Source organism: Spea bombifrons, chromosome 12 (assembly GCF_027358695.1).
Source record: "Spea bombifrons isolate aSpeBom1 chromosome 12, aSpeBom1.2.pri, whole genome shotgun sequence".
In the NCBI taxonomy this organism is placed as follows: Eukaryota; Metazoa; Chordata; class Amphibia; order Anura; family Pelobatidae; genus Spea; species Spea bombifrons.
The window spans coordinates 17,859,895-17,879,744 of record NC_071098.1 but is presented as its reverse complement, the minus strand read 5'-3'; the positions used below and the strand labels follow the sequence as shown (position 1 = coordinate 17,879,744).

Here is a 19,850-nt window from a genome sequence, read left to right as displayed (position 1 = left end):
TGATATTTTTGAGCTTTAAAACCTTTGCTTTTTGGACATTTGGATCAAACACTGGGACTACCAGTTGATTTTATTGGTTGAACTATTTTTTTTCTTTTGCTGCTTTCACTTTTTATTTGATTATTTACTATATAATTCTATTTATCAAGTAATTTATTCATAAAATATATGTATTCATTAATATCCATATTTTGATATTTATCCTTTGGCTTTTTATAGAAATGATTTTGTAGTTGTGGATCAAGTAGTAGATTCAATTTATGACTAATTTATTCTGTTTTTATATATAGTTACCGTATTTGCTCGATTATAAGACGAGGTTTTTTCCAGAGCAAATGCTCTGAAAAATACCCCTCGTCTTATAATCGGGGTCGTCTTCTAATCAGACCCCAAAAAAATGGCTGGGGCCATGCTGCTTACCGGTCGCGAGCAGCGTCTCTTCCGTTAGAAGCAGGAGGACAGGAAGCTTGTAGCTTCCTCACAGAACTCTATCTCCCCCTCCCTCCTCTGGGGGCGGGGCCAGAGAAGTTGCTGGTACAGCCGGTCCCCTGCAGAAGTCTTCGAGTGAGAGATCTGCAGTTCAGGTAAGGGGGTGGGGGAGGGTTTTTGGGTAAGTATGTGTGATTAATGTGTGAAGTATGTGTGATTAATGGAATGAATGAGTATTTAAATGTTTGTGAATGTGTGTTTGTGTGTGATAGCATGGATGTGTAAGGGGGGTGGGGGTTGTAGCATGGCATAGGGAGGCTGTAATCCCACTACTATCATCCCCAGGTTCCAGCATGTACTGGCTGCCTTGGCTTGTTAGGAGTGTGATTGCTGTTAGCAGCAATCACACTCCTATCAAGCCAAGGCAGCCAGTACATGCTGGGTTAAAAGGCATATCATGGGGCTGAGTGGCATATAGGGGGTTACAATGCATTTCTGGACCTCCAGAAATGCATTTTAACCCCCTATATGCCACTCAGCCCCATGATATGCATATATACCTCCAGAAATGCATTTTAACCCCCTATATGCCACTCAGCCCCATGATATGCCTTTTAACCCCCTATATGCCAGAGTGGCATATAGGGGTATAAGGCATATCATGGGGCAGAGTGGCAAATAGGGGGGGTATAAAGCATTTCTGGGGGCAGAGTGGCATAACTGGGGGGGGGGCAGGTTGGCAAATAAAAGGAAATTTAAAAAATATATTTACATGAATTAATATTTACTGGTAAAACTTTTTTTCCTATAGGGTCGTCTTATATTCAGGCTTTTTGTTTTTTTCCTAAATTAATATTTTGATTTTGGGGGGTCGTCTTATAATCGGGGTCGTCTTATAATCGAGCAAATACGGTATTTATTCAATTATTTATACATTTTCTGAGCACCACCTTGAAGGTGGACCTACACAAGTGTGTCTGCTTTTTGCCTTGTTTTGATGTTTTTTGGTCACCATCTGATCATTTGCAGCTGCTTTGCCACATATTCTGTACTATTTTAACCTGTGGTTATTTCATTTATTTAATGTATGATCAGTACCAATAAAGAAAAAGATTCCAGTTTTGTGAGACAAATTATTTTAATGTTGATTCCTAACACAGCTAAATGATGTAATCACATATACTATAAGACCAAAAGTATGTGGAGACCCCTCCTCATGTTTGTATTTAGGTGTTTCAGCCATACCGATTGCTAACAGGTATATAAAATCAAGCACATAGGCATGCCATCTCAATGGACAAACATTGGGTGTAGAATGAGTCATACCAAAACTCTTTAAACATGGCACTGTCATAGGATGCATCATTTGCCATAGGTAAGTTTATCAAATTTCTGTCCTGTTAGAACAGCCTTAAGTGCTATTGTTGTGAATTGGAAGCTTCTAGAAGTAACAGATTGGGGCTGCCTAGTACTTAAGTGCGTAGCACATCAAAATCGCCTTACTCACCACAGAGTTCCAAACTGCCTCTAAAACCAACATCAGCAAAAACATTTTGCATCAGGAGCTTTATGAAATGAGTTTCTGAAGAGCAGCACACACATTGAAGATCACTATGCAGAATGCGCGCTCCTATTTTTAGGCCAGGTGTACTGTGTCCATCTCTTATGCGAAAAATTTATTTACAAATAAATCTCCTATGTGTGTATGGACATAACATGCAGTTATTCTTATACAGTGATATTTATTGCTTCTGTGGTATTATGTGGCCAAGGCATTTACTTTGACTAAAGTTTTTTTGAGATACTGTACTACCATTGATTCCTCAAATACTCCATGCATTGTCTTAAATTATGTGTATGAGGTTGCACGTTTGTAGGTGAAATATTTAATAGACAGTTTCTCGCAGTCCAAATAAAGCTTCATTGTTTTCTTATATGCCACAATGTTTTTACTTTTGCAGAACTGTCCACAGAATTCCAGGAGTGGCACTGATCATGTCCAGGATTCAAAGGAACAAATTATTTCTGTGGGCCCAATTAGGAGGAAACGTGAGTGATCATTATGTAATATAGAAATGATAGCATTATTTATACATCAGCCATAACATTATGACCACTGACAGGTGAAGTAAATAACACTGATAATCTTGTTATCATGGCAGTGGGTGGGATATATTAGGCAGCAAGTAAACATTTTGTCCTCAAATTTGATTTATTAGAAGCAGGACAAATTGGCAAACATAAGCAATTTTGACAAGGGCCAAATTGGAATGGCTAGATGGCTGGGTCAGAGTGTCTCCAAAACTGCAGCTCTTGTGGGTTGTTCCCGGTCTATAGAGGTCAGTACCTATCAAAAGTGGTCCAAGGAAAATCCTTCATGGGTGGCCAAGGATCATTGATGTATGTTGAGGACAAAGCCTGGCGCGTGTGGTCAGATTCAACACACAAGCTGGTGTTGCTCAAATTGCTAAAAAAAAAGTTAATGTTGGTTCAGAACACACAATGCATTGCAGTATGTTACATATGGGGCTGCATAGCTGCAGACCAGTCAGGGTACTCATGCTGACCCCTGTCCACTACCGAAAGCCCCTACAATTTGCGTGTGAGCAATTTGCACGTGATGGAAAGAAGGCAAGCTGGCGGAGGCGGTGGGATGCTTTGGGCAATGTTCTGCTGGGAAACCTTGGGTCCTGCCATTCGTTTGGATGTTACTTTGACACGTACCACCTACCTAACTATTGTTGCAGATCATGTACACCCTTTCATGTCTTCATATTCCCTGATGGCATTGGCCTCTTTCAGCAGGATAATGTGCCCTGCCACAAAGCAAAAATGGTTTAGAAATGATTTGAGGAATACGAGTTCAAGGTGTTGAGTTGGCCTCCAAATTACCCAGATCTCAATCCATCGAACATCCGTGAGATGTGCTGGACAAACAACTCCGATCCATGGAGGCCCCTCCTCGCAACTTACAGGACTTAAAGGATCTGCTGGTAACATCTTAGTTCCAGATACCACAGCACACCTTCAGAGGTCTACTGGAGTCCGTGCCTCGATGGGTCAGGGCTGTTTTGGCAGCAAAAAGGGTACCTACACAATATTAGGCAGGTGGTCATAATGTTATGGTTGATCAGTGTTTGTTGTGTTTAGACAACTCTTTGAACATTTTCACAATAGTACAGAGCTCAAGCATTTTTTTAATAATTAAAAATTGTATCTTTCAAACCTATGTGGCCTGGAAAGTGGTGTTCCTATTTCATGAATAGCACTAAATATCGCACATTTAAATGTGGTAGTACTTGATGTGCTAGTATGTATTAAATGTAAAATTTACACCTCTCTTTACCCTTGTCTAGGTTTAGACTGGTGTGAGGACAATGGGGGATGTGAGCAAATTTGTACAAGCAGATTAGATGGACCATTGTGTAGCTGTGTAACAGGGACACTGCAGGAGGATGGTCGAAGCTGTAGAGGTAAGCAACTTACAGATGATGAAGGTATTTTGTTTTACTTTGCTAAGTTAAATTATGTTGACTTTTGGTTTTTATATGAAGCAAACATACAGAGCAACAAAGTCTTTCACAAATCCAGTAATACAAAGTGGTTGGTATCCTCACATTCCAAGACATAAATAACGCTGTCCAAGATATGGAAATGAAATTGGGTTAAAATATTTGCAAGACAGTATAGTGATTGCATATTTATAATATATAACTTCACATAATCAAAAAGCATTTGTTTAGCTGGAAATCTATTCTCAAGCTGTTTTAATTTGCTTTATGTTACAGAAAGCCTCATAATAATAATAATAATAATAATAATATGTTCTCTTTCACAGTGACTAGTTCTTCGGCAGAACATCATGACTGGCTGGTTTCTTTTATCCTAAGTCAGATATCTATGTGGATTTTAATTTTGAAAACAAAGCAATAAAAAGATTATTTTGATGAAGTATCCAATCTCATTTTACAGGAATATATAGCACAGGGGCCAAAACTTTGCAAGTTCAAATGAGACGAGGAATAAAATTCATATTTAATTAAATACAGTTTGTGTGATTTTTCACTTACTACATGGAAAACATGTATAATACCTTGTAAAACTATGGGAGAATGGTGACAGTTGGCAAAAATAGGAAAATGTATTTCAGGTGTAAGCATTTTTGTGGTACATTTTAGGGAAAACATGCGATGGAGGCCATATGGGCCTTTTTCCATTTTCTATTGTTTCTTTGTCCAAATTGATATTATAATAAAATTTGTTTTGAAGTTTGTAGTTATGTGCATATTCAAGACAAATGTATTAATTATGATAAAGTTTGACAAATCATAAATTAACACAATATCAACAAATATAATAAGTTTTATGTCCCCTACTTTAGTTATTCATAAACGTAAGCCATATTTATTTAGTTAAGAGCTGGCAGCAGATGGTAATAAAAATAAATAAAAATAAATCACCGCAATTGAGGAGAAGGAACAATAGCATATATTGAAAGTGTGTAAAATAAATACTGAATGTGAGCTTAAGAAAATATAAAATGCTATTGAATAATAACTGAGATAAACAATTTAGCATGGTATGATATACCAATAAGTTATGCAATGAGATGTGTTTTAGGGACTTTCTTCTTAGAAGTAATTTACATGGAAAAGCATGAGTAGTAATCTGTATAAACTAAATGTATGTATTTGAGCACTGATAAGGAACAATTCTATAACAGAGGCACATGGGGTTCATGCCTAAAAATAATTCTACTAATAAGGAGATGTCCACATCCCCAGTAATGTCAAGAGTCAATATATAATAGTTGGTAAACGTTGTATTAGTCACAGATATGACCATATAGAACTTGAACAACAAAAGTGGATAGTGTTATGCAAGGTTAGACAAAAAAGTGGATTTTTTTTTCATTTTAGGGATAAAAATATTTCTCTTGATTTGTGTACTTGGTTTGTATACTATGTGTGCCATAATGTGTAAATACCACTGTCACATCTGATGTTCTTTGCCACTGGTCAGACAGTGTTTGACATTAAAAATTTGTGATTGCAAACACGTTCTGACAACTGGGTTCAAGACAGTTGTTTAAATACTTTTAAACCAAAGCAAAAATAAAATATCACACATCAAATTGTTTAAACATGCTAAATTAATAAAAAGAACACAAAGGCCAATGTTTCGTGTATTTAATTTTAAATTTGTTAAAACAAATTGATTTCTCCTCATTTTTGAAAAATACATTCACACCTTAAAGAACGATCCATTGATTTTTTTGCACCTCAAAGAACAATCTATTGATTTTAATGGTTGTATGAAAGATACCAGACATATTACAAATGACGTTAATGAATCACCTTCATTATTCATCAGGGAAGACATAAACTGTTGAGAGTGCAGACAATTTTTGCATCTTTATTGAATAGAAACATAAATAAATGCACTCACAAACATGGTATGGCACGTTGCCCTTCTCCTTCTGCTATGGGCACCATAATCCTGGACATTTCTCTCTCCTCCCTTCTTATCCCTCTGCAGCTAGACTTTCCCAAAAAGTATAATCCTTTTATCTACAAACTCCTTCACACACTAATTCGCTATGTTCCACTTTGCTCTCTGGAATGTCCATTCTGCATGTATTATGCTAAACATTTCTATAATTTCCTGCACATAATGTCTCTAAACTCAGATATCTGACACTATGTCCCCTATCTTATGGTTGTATTCATTCCACACTCCCATACAGGAAGGGTATAAGTGTAGGCCTAATAGTTTCTCCAACTTGTACTTTTTAACCTATGAATTTGTTCCTTATCAGTATATCATAATTTCCTAGCACAACTTCCAAACTTCCTCTCTGTTGACTTCAGTACCCTAGTGAAACCTCTATGAACTCTGTGGTCTCCCCATTATTACATCTTCCTTTAGCCTCACACAGTCTAACGACCACCTTTACCAGGATGGCCACATAAGTGATGATATTTGACAATATTTTCTCAAGGCCTTGCTCAATCTTTAACTTCTCCTTTTCTGACCTGTTATCCCCATCACAAACAATACTCCTACACTATACTCATATCTCTCACTCCTGTGGCCAACCTTCCTTTGATGCTGCTTTTACCCTTAAACCTCTTTCTTTGTTTATCCTAAGCTAGATCAATTTATGGAGCAGGGGTTATTTCCTTTTTTTCTCGCCCAGCCCCTTGATCCTATCATTTATAATTTTACTCAGTCTCTTTCAACTACTATAATACTATTCCAAATTAACACATTCAATCTCTCCCTCTTCTCTGGATCTTTTCCAACTTCTTTAAAGCATCCCATCATAATTCTCATTGTACAAATGACCACCCCATATCCTAGCCATGAGTCTAACTATTGCTCTACCCCTCTACTCAAAGCTTTTACCGTATTTGCTCGATTTATAAGACAAGTTTTTTTTTCAGAGCAAATGCTCTGAAAAATACCCCTCGTCTTATAATTGGGGTTGTCTTATAATCAGACCTCAAATAGAGGTCTGACTATGAGACTAAGATCCAGATCCCCCGCAGCGCTGCAGGGGACCTGGATCCTCCTGTGTTATGGCCCCCATTTAACACTCCCCCCCAAACTTACCGGCGCTTGTGGCTCCGTGGTGTGTAGCCGAGGCAGCGTGTAGACGTCTACGCGATTCGTGTAGACGTCTATGCGGTTTGCGTAGACAACTTCTGCTGCAGCCGGAAGGAGGTGCGGTTAGCAGCGGGGGTTGGCACAATAATTCAAATGACTTTTCGTTTCACAGGGATATAAATATTAGGTAACACATAGGCCAAATTCCCTTAGCCATTCATCACAATGGGTAAGACCAGGGAATATAGCGGTGATGTGCAGGAAAAGGTTGTTAAGCTTCACAAAATGTGAAGTGGCTATAACAAAATAGCAAAAGCTTTGAAAATGCCCATTTCCACCATCAGGGCAATAATTAAAAAAATCCAGTAAAAAAACAACACAAAAAGGGTTTACTGACCACACCATGGCCATCACATCCCAGTCTCCTGACTTGAACCCCATAGGAAACCTATGTGGGAGGACTACTAAAGAGAAGAGTCCACTATCGGAAGGATCTGGAGAGATTCTGTATGGAGGAATCATCTCAGATCCCTTGCCATGTATTCTCCAATCTGTCTTGTGAAGTATGAAGAGGGGTCCGGCGTGGCAGACCCACTCACTCCCAGGCGTTGGCGGTGCCGCGATCTCCTTTCCGGCACCGCGGTTCTTTAGGACGGCCGGAACACAAATGCAAGCCCGTCCCAACAGAGACGGAGAACACGTTCCGTCTCTCGCACGCCCTCTAGTGGCACGCGCGCATACAAGACCACTTCTTAAAGGCACAGTAGGCGGCATTCCCAGGTGTATAACATAATGTTCATCTTGACATCAGAGGGAGTACCCCTTCCTCCTTCCTATAAATTTGTGTCCTTTTGTATACTCAGTGTTCAGATATACTGTGCTTTCTGCGTATACACTTCAGTGCTTCCTTATTTTTGTCTCATTGGATATTGACCCTTAACTTGCCTTATCGTGTATGAACCTTTGCTGCCTGAACCGACCTCTGCTAATCCTGACTTTGTCTATGTCTCATCCCTATCGGTATCTCGCTTTTGATTCACCCACGTCTCCAGTCTTGCATACTGGGCTCCAACTACTAAACCCGACACCTGGCGTGTGTTTGGGTGTTGGCATGGCAGAGCCTGTCCTGTTGTGTGTTTTGGTGTTGGTGTGGCAGAGCCTGTTCTGGTGTGTGTGTGGGTGTCAGTGTGGCAGAGCATGTCCATATTCGTACGAAGCCAATTTTGTAAGTTTGTAAGAATTTCCAAAAACAAGGAAAGTCGGTGGGCACAGAAGGGTGAGAGAGCGTGAGTGAGTGAGTGAGAGTAACAACAATTTAATTTATGATTGATAAAATCCCTCTGAAATTTGTGCAAACTAAAAGGGCAGAAAACAACAAAATCAAACAAAAAATGTGTCTGGATTGTTTTTGGTCCATTTGCAAAAGCCTAGTGGATAGTAAATCTTTGAGTATAAAAAGGGGGAATCTCAGATTGGTTTAATGAATTAGCTTTGTTTGGCTTGTGGAATGTTTTTCTATTTCTATTGTACAAATAACAAAGTTAGGCTTAGAAGAAGGACCTAATGTTCTACACTAACTGGAGCTGGAGAATTAATGCATGGTTATAAAAGTGCCATAGAAAGGAAGGCTATGCGGTTGGCTGTAGGCACTACAGTATGGATATGCTGCCCCTTAGTGATAATGGTGCTCCTGTAAATGATTAGCTGTTAGAGGAGAAATTAAACTAGGATGCAGAAGGGTGATGACAGCATTAATGGGGAATCTAGTGTAGATTCATGGTAGATATTAGTCTAACACAAAAGAAAATTAGTAACCTGACATTTATGCTAACAAATTTAAGACACATAGCTACAAGGCAGCTAGGTGCAAAAAGTGGTTTTATCTTAAAACCAGTAGACAGTAGTCCCATTGGACAACATAATGAGTTCATGCAGCTCAGTGGTTTGTATTTAGCAGGCTTTTTTTATAGAATTATCTATATTTCTACAGGTATTTTGTGTTTACATGGGCTCATCTTATATATTTGTAATATTGAGTTATGGGCTGTATGAAGAATTAAATTGAATCTATAACTGGATTAACTTCGTTGATTTGGTTAAATTAATTTACCAAATTGATGTTATTATTACCACCCACTTTTTCTGTACATCTATTTTTTTATTGTGAAGCCTGCAATCTTTACGTGGTTGTGTCTTGTTGAAACTATATGCCTATCTTGAGAGGAAATAATAGGATTATAATAGATGTTATCGTAGATGTTACTTTGTATATATATACAACTGTATGGGGATCATTTGTTTGTGGGTGTTTGAGTGTGCAAAACTGCGCATATGTACCGTATTTGCTCGATTATAAGACGAGGTTTTTTTCAGAGCAAATGCTCTGAAAAATACCCCTCGTCTTATAATCGGGGTCGTCTTATAATCAGACCTCAAAGTCTGACTATGAGACGACTAAGATCCAGATCCCCTGCAGCTGTCAGAGTCCCCGGTGTGCAGCTGGGGCAGCGTGTAGATGTCTACGCGATTCGCCGGCGTGGGGAACTCTGATCTTTGACAGCCAGGGAAGGTCTGCGCGATGCACGCAGACAACCCCCGCTGCTAGCCACGCCTCCTTCCGGCTGCAGCGTAAGTCTACACGCTGCCCCAGCTACATGACAGGAGACTCAGAAGTACCGGTAAGTGGGGCGGGGGGAGTGTTAAATGGGGGGCAAAAGGCATTTCTGGAGGCAGAGTGCTCTGTGAAATGCCTTTTAACCCCCTTAATGCCACTCTGCCTCCAGAAATGCCTTTTTAACCCTCTATACGCCACTCTGCCTCCTGAAATGCCTTAAACCTCCCTATATGCCACTCTTCCCCATAATATGCCTTTTAACCCTCTAAGTGCCAGAGTGGCATATAGGGTTAAAAGGCATATCATGGAGCACAGTGGCATATAGGGTTAAAAGGCATATCATGGGGCACAGTGGCATTTAGAGGGTTAAAAGGCATATCATGGGGCACAGTGGCATATAGGGGGTATAAGGCATTTCTGGGGCAGATGTGCATAACTGGGGGGCAGGTTGGAAAATAGAAGGAAATAAAACCAAATTATTTTTCTCAATCAAAGCTTTTATTAAAAAATTAGTTTAAATGAATTAACATTTACTGGTAAAACTTTTTTCCTATAGGGTCGTCTTATATTGAGGCTTTTTCTTTTTTTCCTAAATTAATATTAAGATTTGGAGGGTCGTCTTTAATCAGGGTCATCTTATAATCGAGCAAATACGGTATATATAAATTTACCTTCGTGATTTTCTGCAGAATATGCGTTTATGATTTTGTATGGACTAGGGGCCACAATAAAGGTGCTGATGTTCTAGTGATGACCCATTGCAGAAAATAGGAGAGAGAGAGAGAGAGACACCTATCGAGACATATATGGGAAAAAAATTAATAGAAAAGGATTCCAAGGTATATAGTATTAAAGGGGAGATGACAATTTAATTATTTTCCAATTACCCTATATTGGAAGGTGGAGCTGCTCTCTACTGTCAGTGTTGCCTTTTTTAAATTTTTCCTCAATTTCTTGTATTGTAGTGCAAATAAATATAACACATATAAATATCAAACAAAAGTCCTAGATTGCCTGCATGATAGTTGTATTATTTGTATGGGTACAATAAACATTAAAAAGAGAAATCATAGTTGAACAAACATAAGATAAAATGACGGGCAGATGGCTATGTATATATATTTTTATGTATATATGTACGTATGTGAGTCTGGGTGTGTAATTGTGTGTGTGAGCATGGAAGTGTAATTGTGTGTGTATCAGAATCTGGATGTGTAATTGCGAGTGTGTGTGAGCATGGATGTGTTATTGTGTGTGTGACCATGAATGTGTAATAGTGTGTGAGAGCATTAATGTGTAATAGTGTGTGTGAGAGCATTATTGTGTAATTGTGTGTGTGAGCATGAATGTATAATTGTGCGTGTGAGAGCATTAATGTGTAATTGTGTGTGAAAATGGATGTGTAAGTGTGTGTGAGCATGGATGGAAACGGAGATGAGATGGAGTGTTAAATAAATGTGTACTTGTGAGTATGAGTAAGTGAGTGTAATTTGTGTGTGTTTATATATGTGTGCCGGCGTGTATGTTGGAAGGAGGGAGCAAGGGGCAAAGAAGGCACAGAGGAGCTGTTTGAGGCCAGTTATGGCACAGACTAGTTGTTTGGGGCAAAGAAGGCATAGATAAGCCCTTTGGGGGCACTGAAGAGCGGGGGCAAAGATGACACAAACAGGCTGTTTGGAGGTAAGGCTCGCACCGATAAGTTGCTTGGGGCAAAGGCACTCACAAGTTGTTTGGAGCAAATGTGGTGCTGCGGGACATGTTGCTAGTTGAAGTTGGGGGCCTCTGGGTAATTCTCGCACCAGAGCCCTGTGATTTCTAGTTATGCCCCCTGGTGAAGACTTGCCTGACTGCATTTTTATATTTTTTGAAAGCAGATGATTTATACATAGTAGGATTATTCATTACAGAAAATATTGCACACAACAGGTTTAAGAATGTTTCTTTTTATTTTACAGAAATTGCATAGAATTGTAGTTTTCATTAAAAAAAAGTAATCCTTGCAATACTACTACAGAAGATTTCTTGAACTCCACAAAAGCTTGTGAATATTGTGTATTTATTCTTATTCTTGTATTCAGTCACAACCAAATTTGTTTTCATACACAAGCCTTTGTTAAGAGTTCATTAGTATTTTAATTTAATTTAGTTCACTGGCAAGTCAGTGGCTAGGACCTATCACTTGAATCATAGGAAAAATTGCAAAAATCTGTAATCTGCATATAAATCAGAAGAGTAGATTAACGTGTCATAATTTCCATCACTTCTGTAGCTTCAATGCATTTTGGAATATTTTACAAAATAAGCTGAACACTAACTTAGCATATCTGATCAAAAATACAATTTTAACAATGTAAGCTTTGCCTACTTTTAAACAAAATAGTCGACTAAAAATAGGTTGACACATTTAATTTGATTACCATATTTGCTCGATTATAAGACGACCCCCAAAATTTGAATATTAATTTAGAAAAAAAAGAAAGCCTGAATATAAGACTACCCTATAAGAAAAAAGTTTTATTTGTAAATACTAATTCACATGTAAACTATTTTTTCATATTTAATAAAAACTATGATTCAGAAAAATGCATTTTCTTTTCTTTTTATTTGCCAACCTGACCCCCAGTTATGCACATTTGCCCCCCGGCTTTCTATCCCCCTCAGATATGCCTTATAGCCCCCCTATATGCCACTCTGCCCCCCTGATATGCCTTAATCCCCCTATATGTCACTCAGCCACTTAGATATGCCTTATACCCCCTATATGACACTCTGCCCCCCAGATATGCCTTATACCCCCCTATTTGCCACTCTGCCTCCCTGATATGCCTTATTTCTCCCTTTTGCCAATCTACCACCCTGATATGCCTCATACCCCCCTATATGTCCCTCTGACTTACCAATGCATCCATAGACTTGTCATCTGTGCTCCTGGTATCAAGTGGGGGCAGCTGGTGGACCTCTGCTGCTACCCGGGACTTTCACCAGGGCTTTTATGACTGAGCACTGGAAGGTCACGTCAGACGTTCACCTTCTGCCAGAGCGGAGGATCCATGTTACCTGCAGCTCTGCTGGGGATATGGAGCTTAGTCTTGTAGTCAGACCTCTATTTGAGGTCTGAGTATAAGACGACCTCGAATATAAGACGAGGGGTATTTTTCAGAGCATCTGTTTTATAATCTAGCAAATATGGTAATTCAATTGGCCAGTATCAATGGAAAAATTTAAAGGCCTAATTGTAAAGACTTGCAACTGCAATCAGAAGAGCAGAGAAGGGGGTCAATCTACTAACATCACTTCTGTAGTTTCAATAAAAATTGCATTTTTGGATATTTCACTAAAAAAAGACTAACACTAACATGGTACATCAGATCTAAAATGTGATCATAACAATGTGAACTTTATCTGCTTTAAAACTTACCAAATGGGGAGGAGGATGGCCAAAAAGCATACCAAACTACCATTTCATTGTCTGCCAGTGCATATATTGACACATTAACAAACAGACCCTTAAGGCTTGTAATTTGCAATTTTTTTAGGATATATATTTTTTCTGTTTTAGTGTATCATGATCTTCCGCTTTTTACACATTCTGCTTTTTCTTCTTCTTTTTTTTTTTAGATAGAGAACAACAGACACTCCTTATCGCTTCCTTTACACAAATGAAAACACAGGTTACTCTGAAACTGTGAAAGTTAAAAATGATACCAATTTGGTGAGAAGCCCCTTACTATTACATTACATCATAATTAATAAACAAAAATAAACCATTTGGGGAACTTTTCATGTTATACTACAGATCCCTCATTTGTTACATTCTGTAAAAAGATTACATTTACAATAACATGATCTGTAAAAAAAAAAGTTTCCCTTTTTCACATAGTGTCTTTTCTATTCCGGCTCACTGCTGTTTGTTGTTTTCTCCCATACCAAACTTTCTTCACTTTGTGCTAAGGATCCCCCAGATGGGCGGACTCGAAGACCCTGGAAGCGACGACATTCTGGACATACTCTGATATGTGTACACCCACGGGCTACAAGAGCCGCTTCCTGTGCCAGTCTCTGTGTCAATGGATCAGGGCCATTGCCCCCACAAAGTTTACCATTGCTCAGTATGCTTGTATTCCGACTCCTACTTTCTTCTGAAATAATTGGCCTGGCACGGATCATACCAGCGCGCCTCCGTCGAGGCAGAAAGCTGTCTTTGCAGAGGATAATGCTGGTAAGCTCTGAAGCCATCTCTTGGCAAACAGAAACCTGAAAATCGAGCACCACTTTTAGTTTCAACAGTAAAATCTGAGGGATGTATAACATAACCAATCAAAGATTTGCTAATAGGCATTTTATAAACACAGTCTAATAAAAGCTGTCATAGGCATAGTCTATCTAAGCCAGAACATATAGCTCTAAAATAAAATGTATGTCGTCATTATTTTCTGCAGATTATAGGTTATAAAAATAATTTCTACCCCAACCCAATATGATGCCAATGGTCTCTGTCAGTTGCTGCCATATTCCATACTAATTCCAACAACAATAACCTAAGTAATAGATGTAGTAAAAATGGAACATGGAATAATTTTAGGAATAATATAAGTGGGATATTATTATTATTATTATTATTAATAAACATGTTCAACAGTGCAACATGTATCCCAACTTTCACAGCAGGCTTCAAAACAAATAAGCCTAGTCTATTACCTCAGACTCTTCAGTATTTCGCACAGTCCACAGGAACTCTAGCATAGCCATGAAAATGGCCACTATGAGGCCACATATTAATACCACAAATATGCCACCAATATTTTCCATACCTAGTCCTGTGAAATAAAGATAGAGAAAATGTTGCACACTATGATAACTGGTGTCATATAGTTTATTTTGCATGTCATGTTACAATGTCACAATACTTTTAGTTGTAAGAGAACAGACAGAAACCTACAATTTAATTAGCAAATAACAGCAATTAGAACCAAGGCCAAGCCTAGGGTCACTGATGCCTAGGTGCAAAAAAAAATGTTGGCCCCCCCAAGTGGGTGTGGCAATGTTGCTAACTCCTCTCCTTAATAAACATATCACCTCTAACCACACCCATTTTCTACGGCAACCATTCCACCTCTTTGGGCCAACTGACTTCACCACGTAACATGTCACTCACTTCCCACAGTGCCACCTTTGCCCAAGCAGTTCATCAGTGGCATATTTGTCCTCAAACAGCTTGCCAGTGCCATCTTTGCCCCCAAACAGCTTGTCAGTGCCATTTTGGGCTCAAACAGGTTGTCAGTGACATCTTTGCCCTGCAACCAGATTGCACTCATATGACTTGCCCAGAACCCAGATTACACTTGTAGTACTTGCCCAACACCCTCCTTTCTAACTATCTAGCCACCTTTCTTATTCATTTACCTTGCTGAAGCCTTGTGGTGGGAGCACGAGGCCTCTGACATAATTTTTGGGGCGCTCAGCAGAAAGAGCCAGCACTGCAACTGAGACAGAGGCCTCTCACTCCCACCATTGCAGTGGTGGCGGGAGGCGGCAGGGAGCCGAGAAGAGAGAGTTGCTGAAAACCACTTCGGCAAAGCCCCCCTCCCCCGAGCCAAAAAAATATTTAAATTGGAAAAAAAAATATATATATGGTAACATGTCAGAATTATTCCTTACTGTCACCAAAAAAGGGCAAATTGATATATATATATATAGTTTTTTTATGAGCAAGTCCTACAATTAGCGCTATATCTTCCAAAAAAATTCCTGTATGGAACAAGTTAAAATTATAAATGCCCATAGGGTGCCTAGTTTTAAAAAAATGTATGATTTGATGAAGTAAATTGAATTGGCCGGTTTCAAAGATGTCCCAGATATAGGACGTGGGCACAGATGTCTAAATGGCAAAAAAATACACACCTCACAAAGGTGGTCTTTTACCTCCCAAATAACCCAACAAACCCATGCATGTGGGGTATCACTGCATTCAGGAGATGTTGTTGAACACATATTGGTTGTTTGACACGGACATATACCAGGAGCGGTAAATAATAATTTTGACTACCATAAAGTTTGACAAAGGCTAGTGGTAGAATTAGTGCATGGAAAGGGTTAAAATACCAGCATTTGAAATACCTTGGGGTGTTTAAAAATATATGGTTTGATGGGGTAAATTGCATTGGCCGGCGTCAAAGATACCTGAAATAGCACATGGAGCAGAATGACCAGATTTGGGGAAAAAATGGTTTTGAAATAGCAAAACGCTACTGGTACTTATTGCCCCATAACATGCAGAAAAAAAGCAAAAAAGCATAAAAACATTGGGTATTTCTAAACTCAGGACAAATAGTAGAATCTATTTAGCAGGTTTTTTTATTAGTTTTTGCAGATGAGTAAAAGATTGTTCAAAGAAAACCGAGTCATTTTTAAACAACAAATCACCATATTTTATCATTTTTTATAGTAAATTAGATGATTGTACTACCAGAAAGAAATAGTCTTGTCATTAAGGGGTTAAGCCAGCGTCATCAATGATTTATAGCTATCAACTGTATGCCCCCCCCCCTATTGGGGTGTGGTGATCAGACAAGGAAACTACTGCAAAGGGAGGCATTTTGAATCAGAACATTAGATACAGTTGCAGCCCAAGGTCTGAATAAACATATGTTGTTTATATCACCATGGTTTTCATCTATAAAGATGTATTACTTTATTTTCTGCTTTTTGATATATATAATATGGACTACGTTATATGATGATGCCTTTTTGTGTGGATCTGCTGGATATTGGACAGTACGATTGATAGTGGGTAATCTCCATGGTAATCAACTAATGTAAGGGCTCAATGTCAATTACGTTGATGGATTGAAGCAGAGTGGGGGGTAGTGTGGACTCTGGCATTCGTATTATTGAACAAAGTGAGTAGGCAAGCAAGTTGTCTGCAATAAGTTAAGTAACGCAGGTTTTTTTACTCAATGATTTACATCAATGAAAAACCTAATGTTTCATGTAAGTAAGGTTTGCTTAATTGTTTTCTTAAGGGAGAAAAATGATTTATCTGGCTGCCAGAGAATATAGTTTAAAAAGTTGCTGTACGTTTTTAGCTCATTGTTGCCTAACTTGTATATACTGTATAGACTATAGTATAAGTAATAGGAATGAGACTCCTTTTTCTAAGCATGTGGCACTATATTGCGCACTTGGGCAATTGGCTGTCACTCCTAGGAAAGGAGGCAGAAACCGTTAGAGGCCAAATGGTCTGAATGAGGGATTCAATTACTCTTCTTTTACTTAGTTTGATTTAATAAATTAGGGGTTAACACAGTTTACAATTAATTGTGGGTATGTAGACAGTTAGTTACCTGATTATTTTTTAAAAAAATCATTAACATGGTTGATGCATAACAGAATGTAATATAATTTATAATTAATTGGTGGTATGTATACAGTTAATTGATTCCTAAAAAATCCTTTATTAATAATTTTTTGATTCAAATTAATAATATGGCTTTAATGTATAATGGAAGAATAACTACCGTATTTGCTCGATTATAAGACGAGGTTTTTTTCAGAGCAAATGCTCTGAAAAATACCCCTCGTCTTATAATCGAGGTCGTCTTCTAATCAGACCTCAAAATGTCCGCTGGGGCCATGCTGCTTACCGGGCTTTGGTCGCGAGCAACAGGAAGCTAGTAGAGTGTCACATAACTCTGCCTCCCCCCTCCTTCCTCTGGGGGCGGGGCCAGAGAAGTTGCTCGCACAGCCGGGCCCCTGCAGAAGTCTTCGAGTAAGAGATCTGCAGTTCAGGTAAGGGGGTGGGGGAGGGTTTTTATGATTAATGTGTGAAGTATGTGTGATTAATGGAATGAATGAGTATTTAAATGTTTGTGAATGAGTGTGTGTGTGTTAGTATGGATGTGTAAGGGGGGCGGTGGTAGCATGGCATAGGGAGGCTGTACTCAGACTCCTATCATCCCCAGGTTCCAGCATGTACTGGCTGCCTTGGCTTGATAGGAGTGTGATTGCTGTTAGCAGTTATATATATATATATATACCTCCAGAAATGCCTTTTAACCCCCTATATGCCACTCTGCCCCATGATATGCCTTTTAACCTCCTATATGCCACTCTGGCATATAGGGGATTAAAAGGCATATCATGGGGCAGAGTGGCATATAGGAGGGTATAAGACATTTCTGGAGGCAGAGTGGCATATAGAGGGTTAAAAGGCACATCATGGGGCAGAGTGGCAAATAGGGGGTATAAGGCATTTCTGGGGGCAGAGTGGCAACCTTGGGGGCAGATGTGCATAACTGGGGGGGCAGGTTGGCAAATAAAAGGAAATAAAAAATATATATTTTTCTCAATCATAGCTTTTATTAAATATGAAAATATTGCTTACATGAATTAATATTTACTAGTAAAACTTTTTTCCCTATAGGGTAGTCTTATATTCAGGATTTTTGTTTTATTCCTAAATTAATATTTAGATTTTGGGGGGTCGTCTTATAATCAGGGTCGTCTTATAATCGAGCAAATACGGTAATTATTCTTCACTATGCGATGAATTTCTAGCCCTCTGGACTAGTTGATACATTCTTTTATTAAAAATTTAACCCCTTAATGACAATTGACGGTCTGGGCACGTCACCCGAAATCGAAGGGTTAACGACAATTGACATGCCAGGACCGTTATGACTTTAAATGGGTGCAGAAAGCGATCTACGTTCGCTTTCTGCACCCAAACGGTGTTGCTGTAATTGAGACATTCAGTACTAGGGCCGTGTCTGGCCCCCTCCCCGGGGCCTCAATGTCCGCCATACGCTGTATGGTGGCGGATGCCCGTTTTAAAAGTATTTAGGAAATGCCTCGATCAGGCATAATAATAATAAGAAAAAATTGTTTAAAAAAACAGTACAATGTAACAATAATTTCACACTGATGTCACCATCAGGGGAAGCTTCAAGTTCCAAAAAAAAAAAAAAAAAAGGCAAAAAAATAATATATATATATATACCGTATTTGCTCGATTATAAGACGACCCTGATTATAAGACGACCCCCCAAAATCTAAATATTAATTTAGGAAAAAAACAAAAAGCCTGAATATAAGACTACCCTATAGGAAAAAAAGTTTTACTAGTAAATATTAATTCATGTAAACAATATTTTCATATTTAATAAAAGCTATGATTGAGAAAAATATATATTTTTTTATTTCCTTTTATTTTGCCAACCTGCCCCCCCAGTTATGCACATCTGCCCCCAGGGTTGCCACTCTGCCCCCAGAAATGCCTTATACCCCCTATTTGCCACTCTGCCCCATGATATGCCTTTTAATCCCCTATATGCCAGAGTGGCATATAGGGGGTTAAAAGGCATATCATGGGGCAGAGTGGCATATAGGGGGTTAAAAGGCATTTCTGGAGATATATATATAACTGCTAACAGCAATCACACCCCTATCAAGCCAAGGCAGCCAGTACATGCTGGAACCTAGGATGATAGGAGTGTGAGTACAGCCTCCCTATGCCATGCTACCACCACCACCCTTACACATCCATACTAACACACACTCATTCACAAACATTTAAATACTCATTCATTCCATTAATCACATATACACACACACGCTCAAACCCCCCAGCCCCCCACCCCCTTACCTGAACTGCTGATCTCTCACTCGAAGACTTCTGCAGGGGCCCGCTGTGCGTGCAACTTCTCTGGCCCCGCCCCCAGAGGAAGGAGGGGGGAGGCAGAGTTTTGTGACACGCTGCTAGCTTCTTGTTCTCCTGCTGCTCGCGACCAAAGCCCGGTAAGTAGCATGGCCCCATTTTGAGGTCTGATTAGAAGACGACCTCGATTATAAGACGAGGGGTATTTTTCAGAGCATTTGCTCTGAAAAAAACCTCGTCTTATAATCGAGCAAATACGGTATATATAAAAATATATTTTTGTGAGCAAGTCCTAAAATTAGCACATTAGTGTAAAACAATTCTAGCATTGAAAGAGTTAAAATTCTGGCATATTAAATGCCAGTGGGGTGTCTACTTTTTAAAAAGTATGATTTGATGGGGTAAATTGAACTGGCCGGGTTCAACAATGTCCCAATTAACACGGGGGGAAGGAGGGCCAAACATCTAATTTCCAATTAGAAAAATGCACACGTCCCAAATGTGGCCTTTGAGTTCCCCCCAAAAAAATGACAAACCAATGAC

At 39.0% G+C, this 19,850-nt stretch overlaps 2 protein-coding genes across 2 annotated transcripts in view; one reads left to right on the top strand and one right to left on the bottom strand.

Moving 5' to 3' along the window:
• The window catches only part of TECTA (tectorin alpha), a 52,337-nt gene extending 47,866 nt beyond the window's left edge, over positions 1–4,471 (top strand). The window contains exons 21-23 of the mRNA XM_053452342.1: positions 2,391–2,478; positions 3,786–3,902; positions 4,268–4,471. Of these exons, the coding sequence (XP_053308317.1) occupies positions 2,391–2,478; positions 3,786–3,902; positions 4,268–4,362 (300 nt within the window). The 3' untranslated portion in view covers positions 4,363–4,471. The remainder of the gene's footprint in view (positions 1–2,390; positions 2,479–3,785; positions 3,903–4,267) is intronic.
• A 9,049-nt stretch (positions 4,472–13,520) lies between these two features.
• The window catches only part of GRIK4 (glutamate ionotropic receptor kainate type subunit 4), a 249,989-nt gene continuing 243,659 nt past the window's right edge, over positions 13,521–19,850 (bottom strand). Inside the window, exons 19-20 of the mRNA XM_053452347.1 lie at positions 14,351–14,469; positions 13,521–13,906 (exon numbers count right to left, since the gene is read on the bottom strand). Of these exons, the coding sequence (XP_053308322.1) occupies positions 13,541–13,906; positions 14,351–14,469 (485 nt within the window). The 3' untranslated portion in view covers positions 13,521–13,540. The remainder of the gene's footprint in view (positions 13,907–14,350; positions 14,470–19,850) is intronic.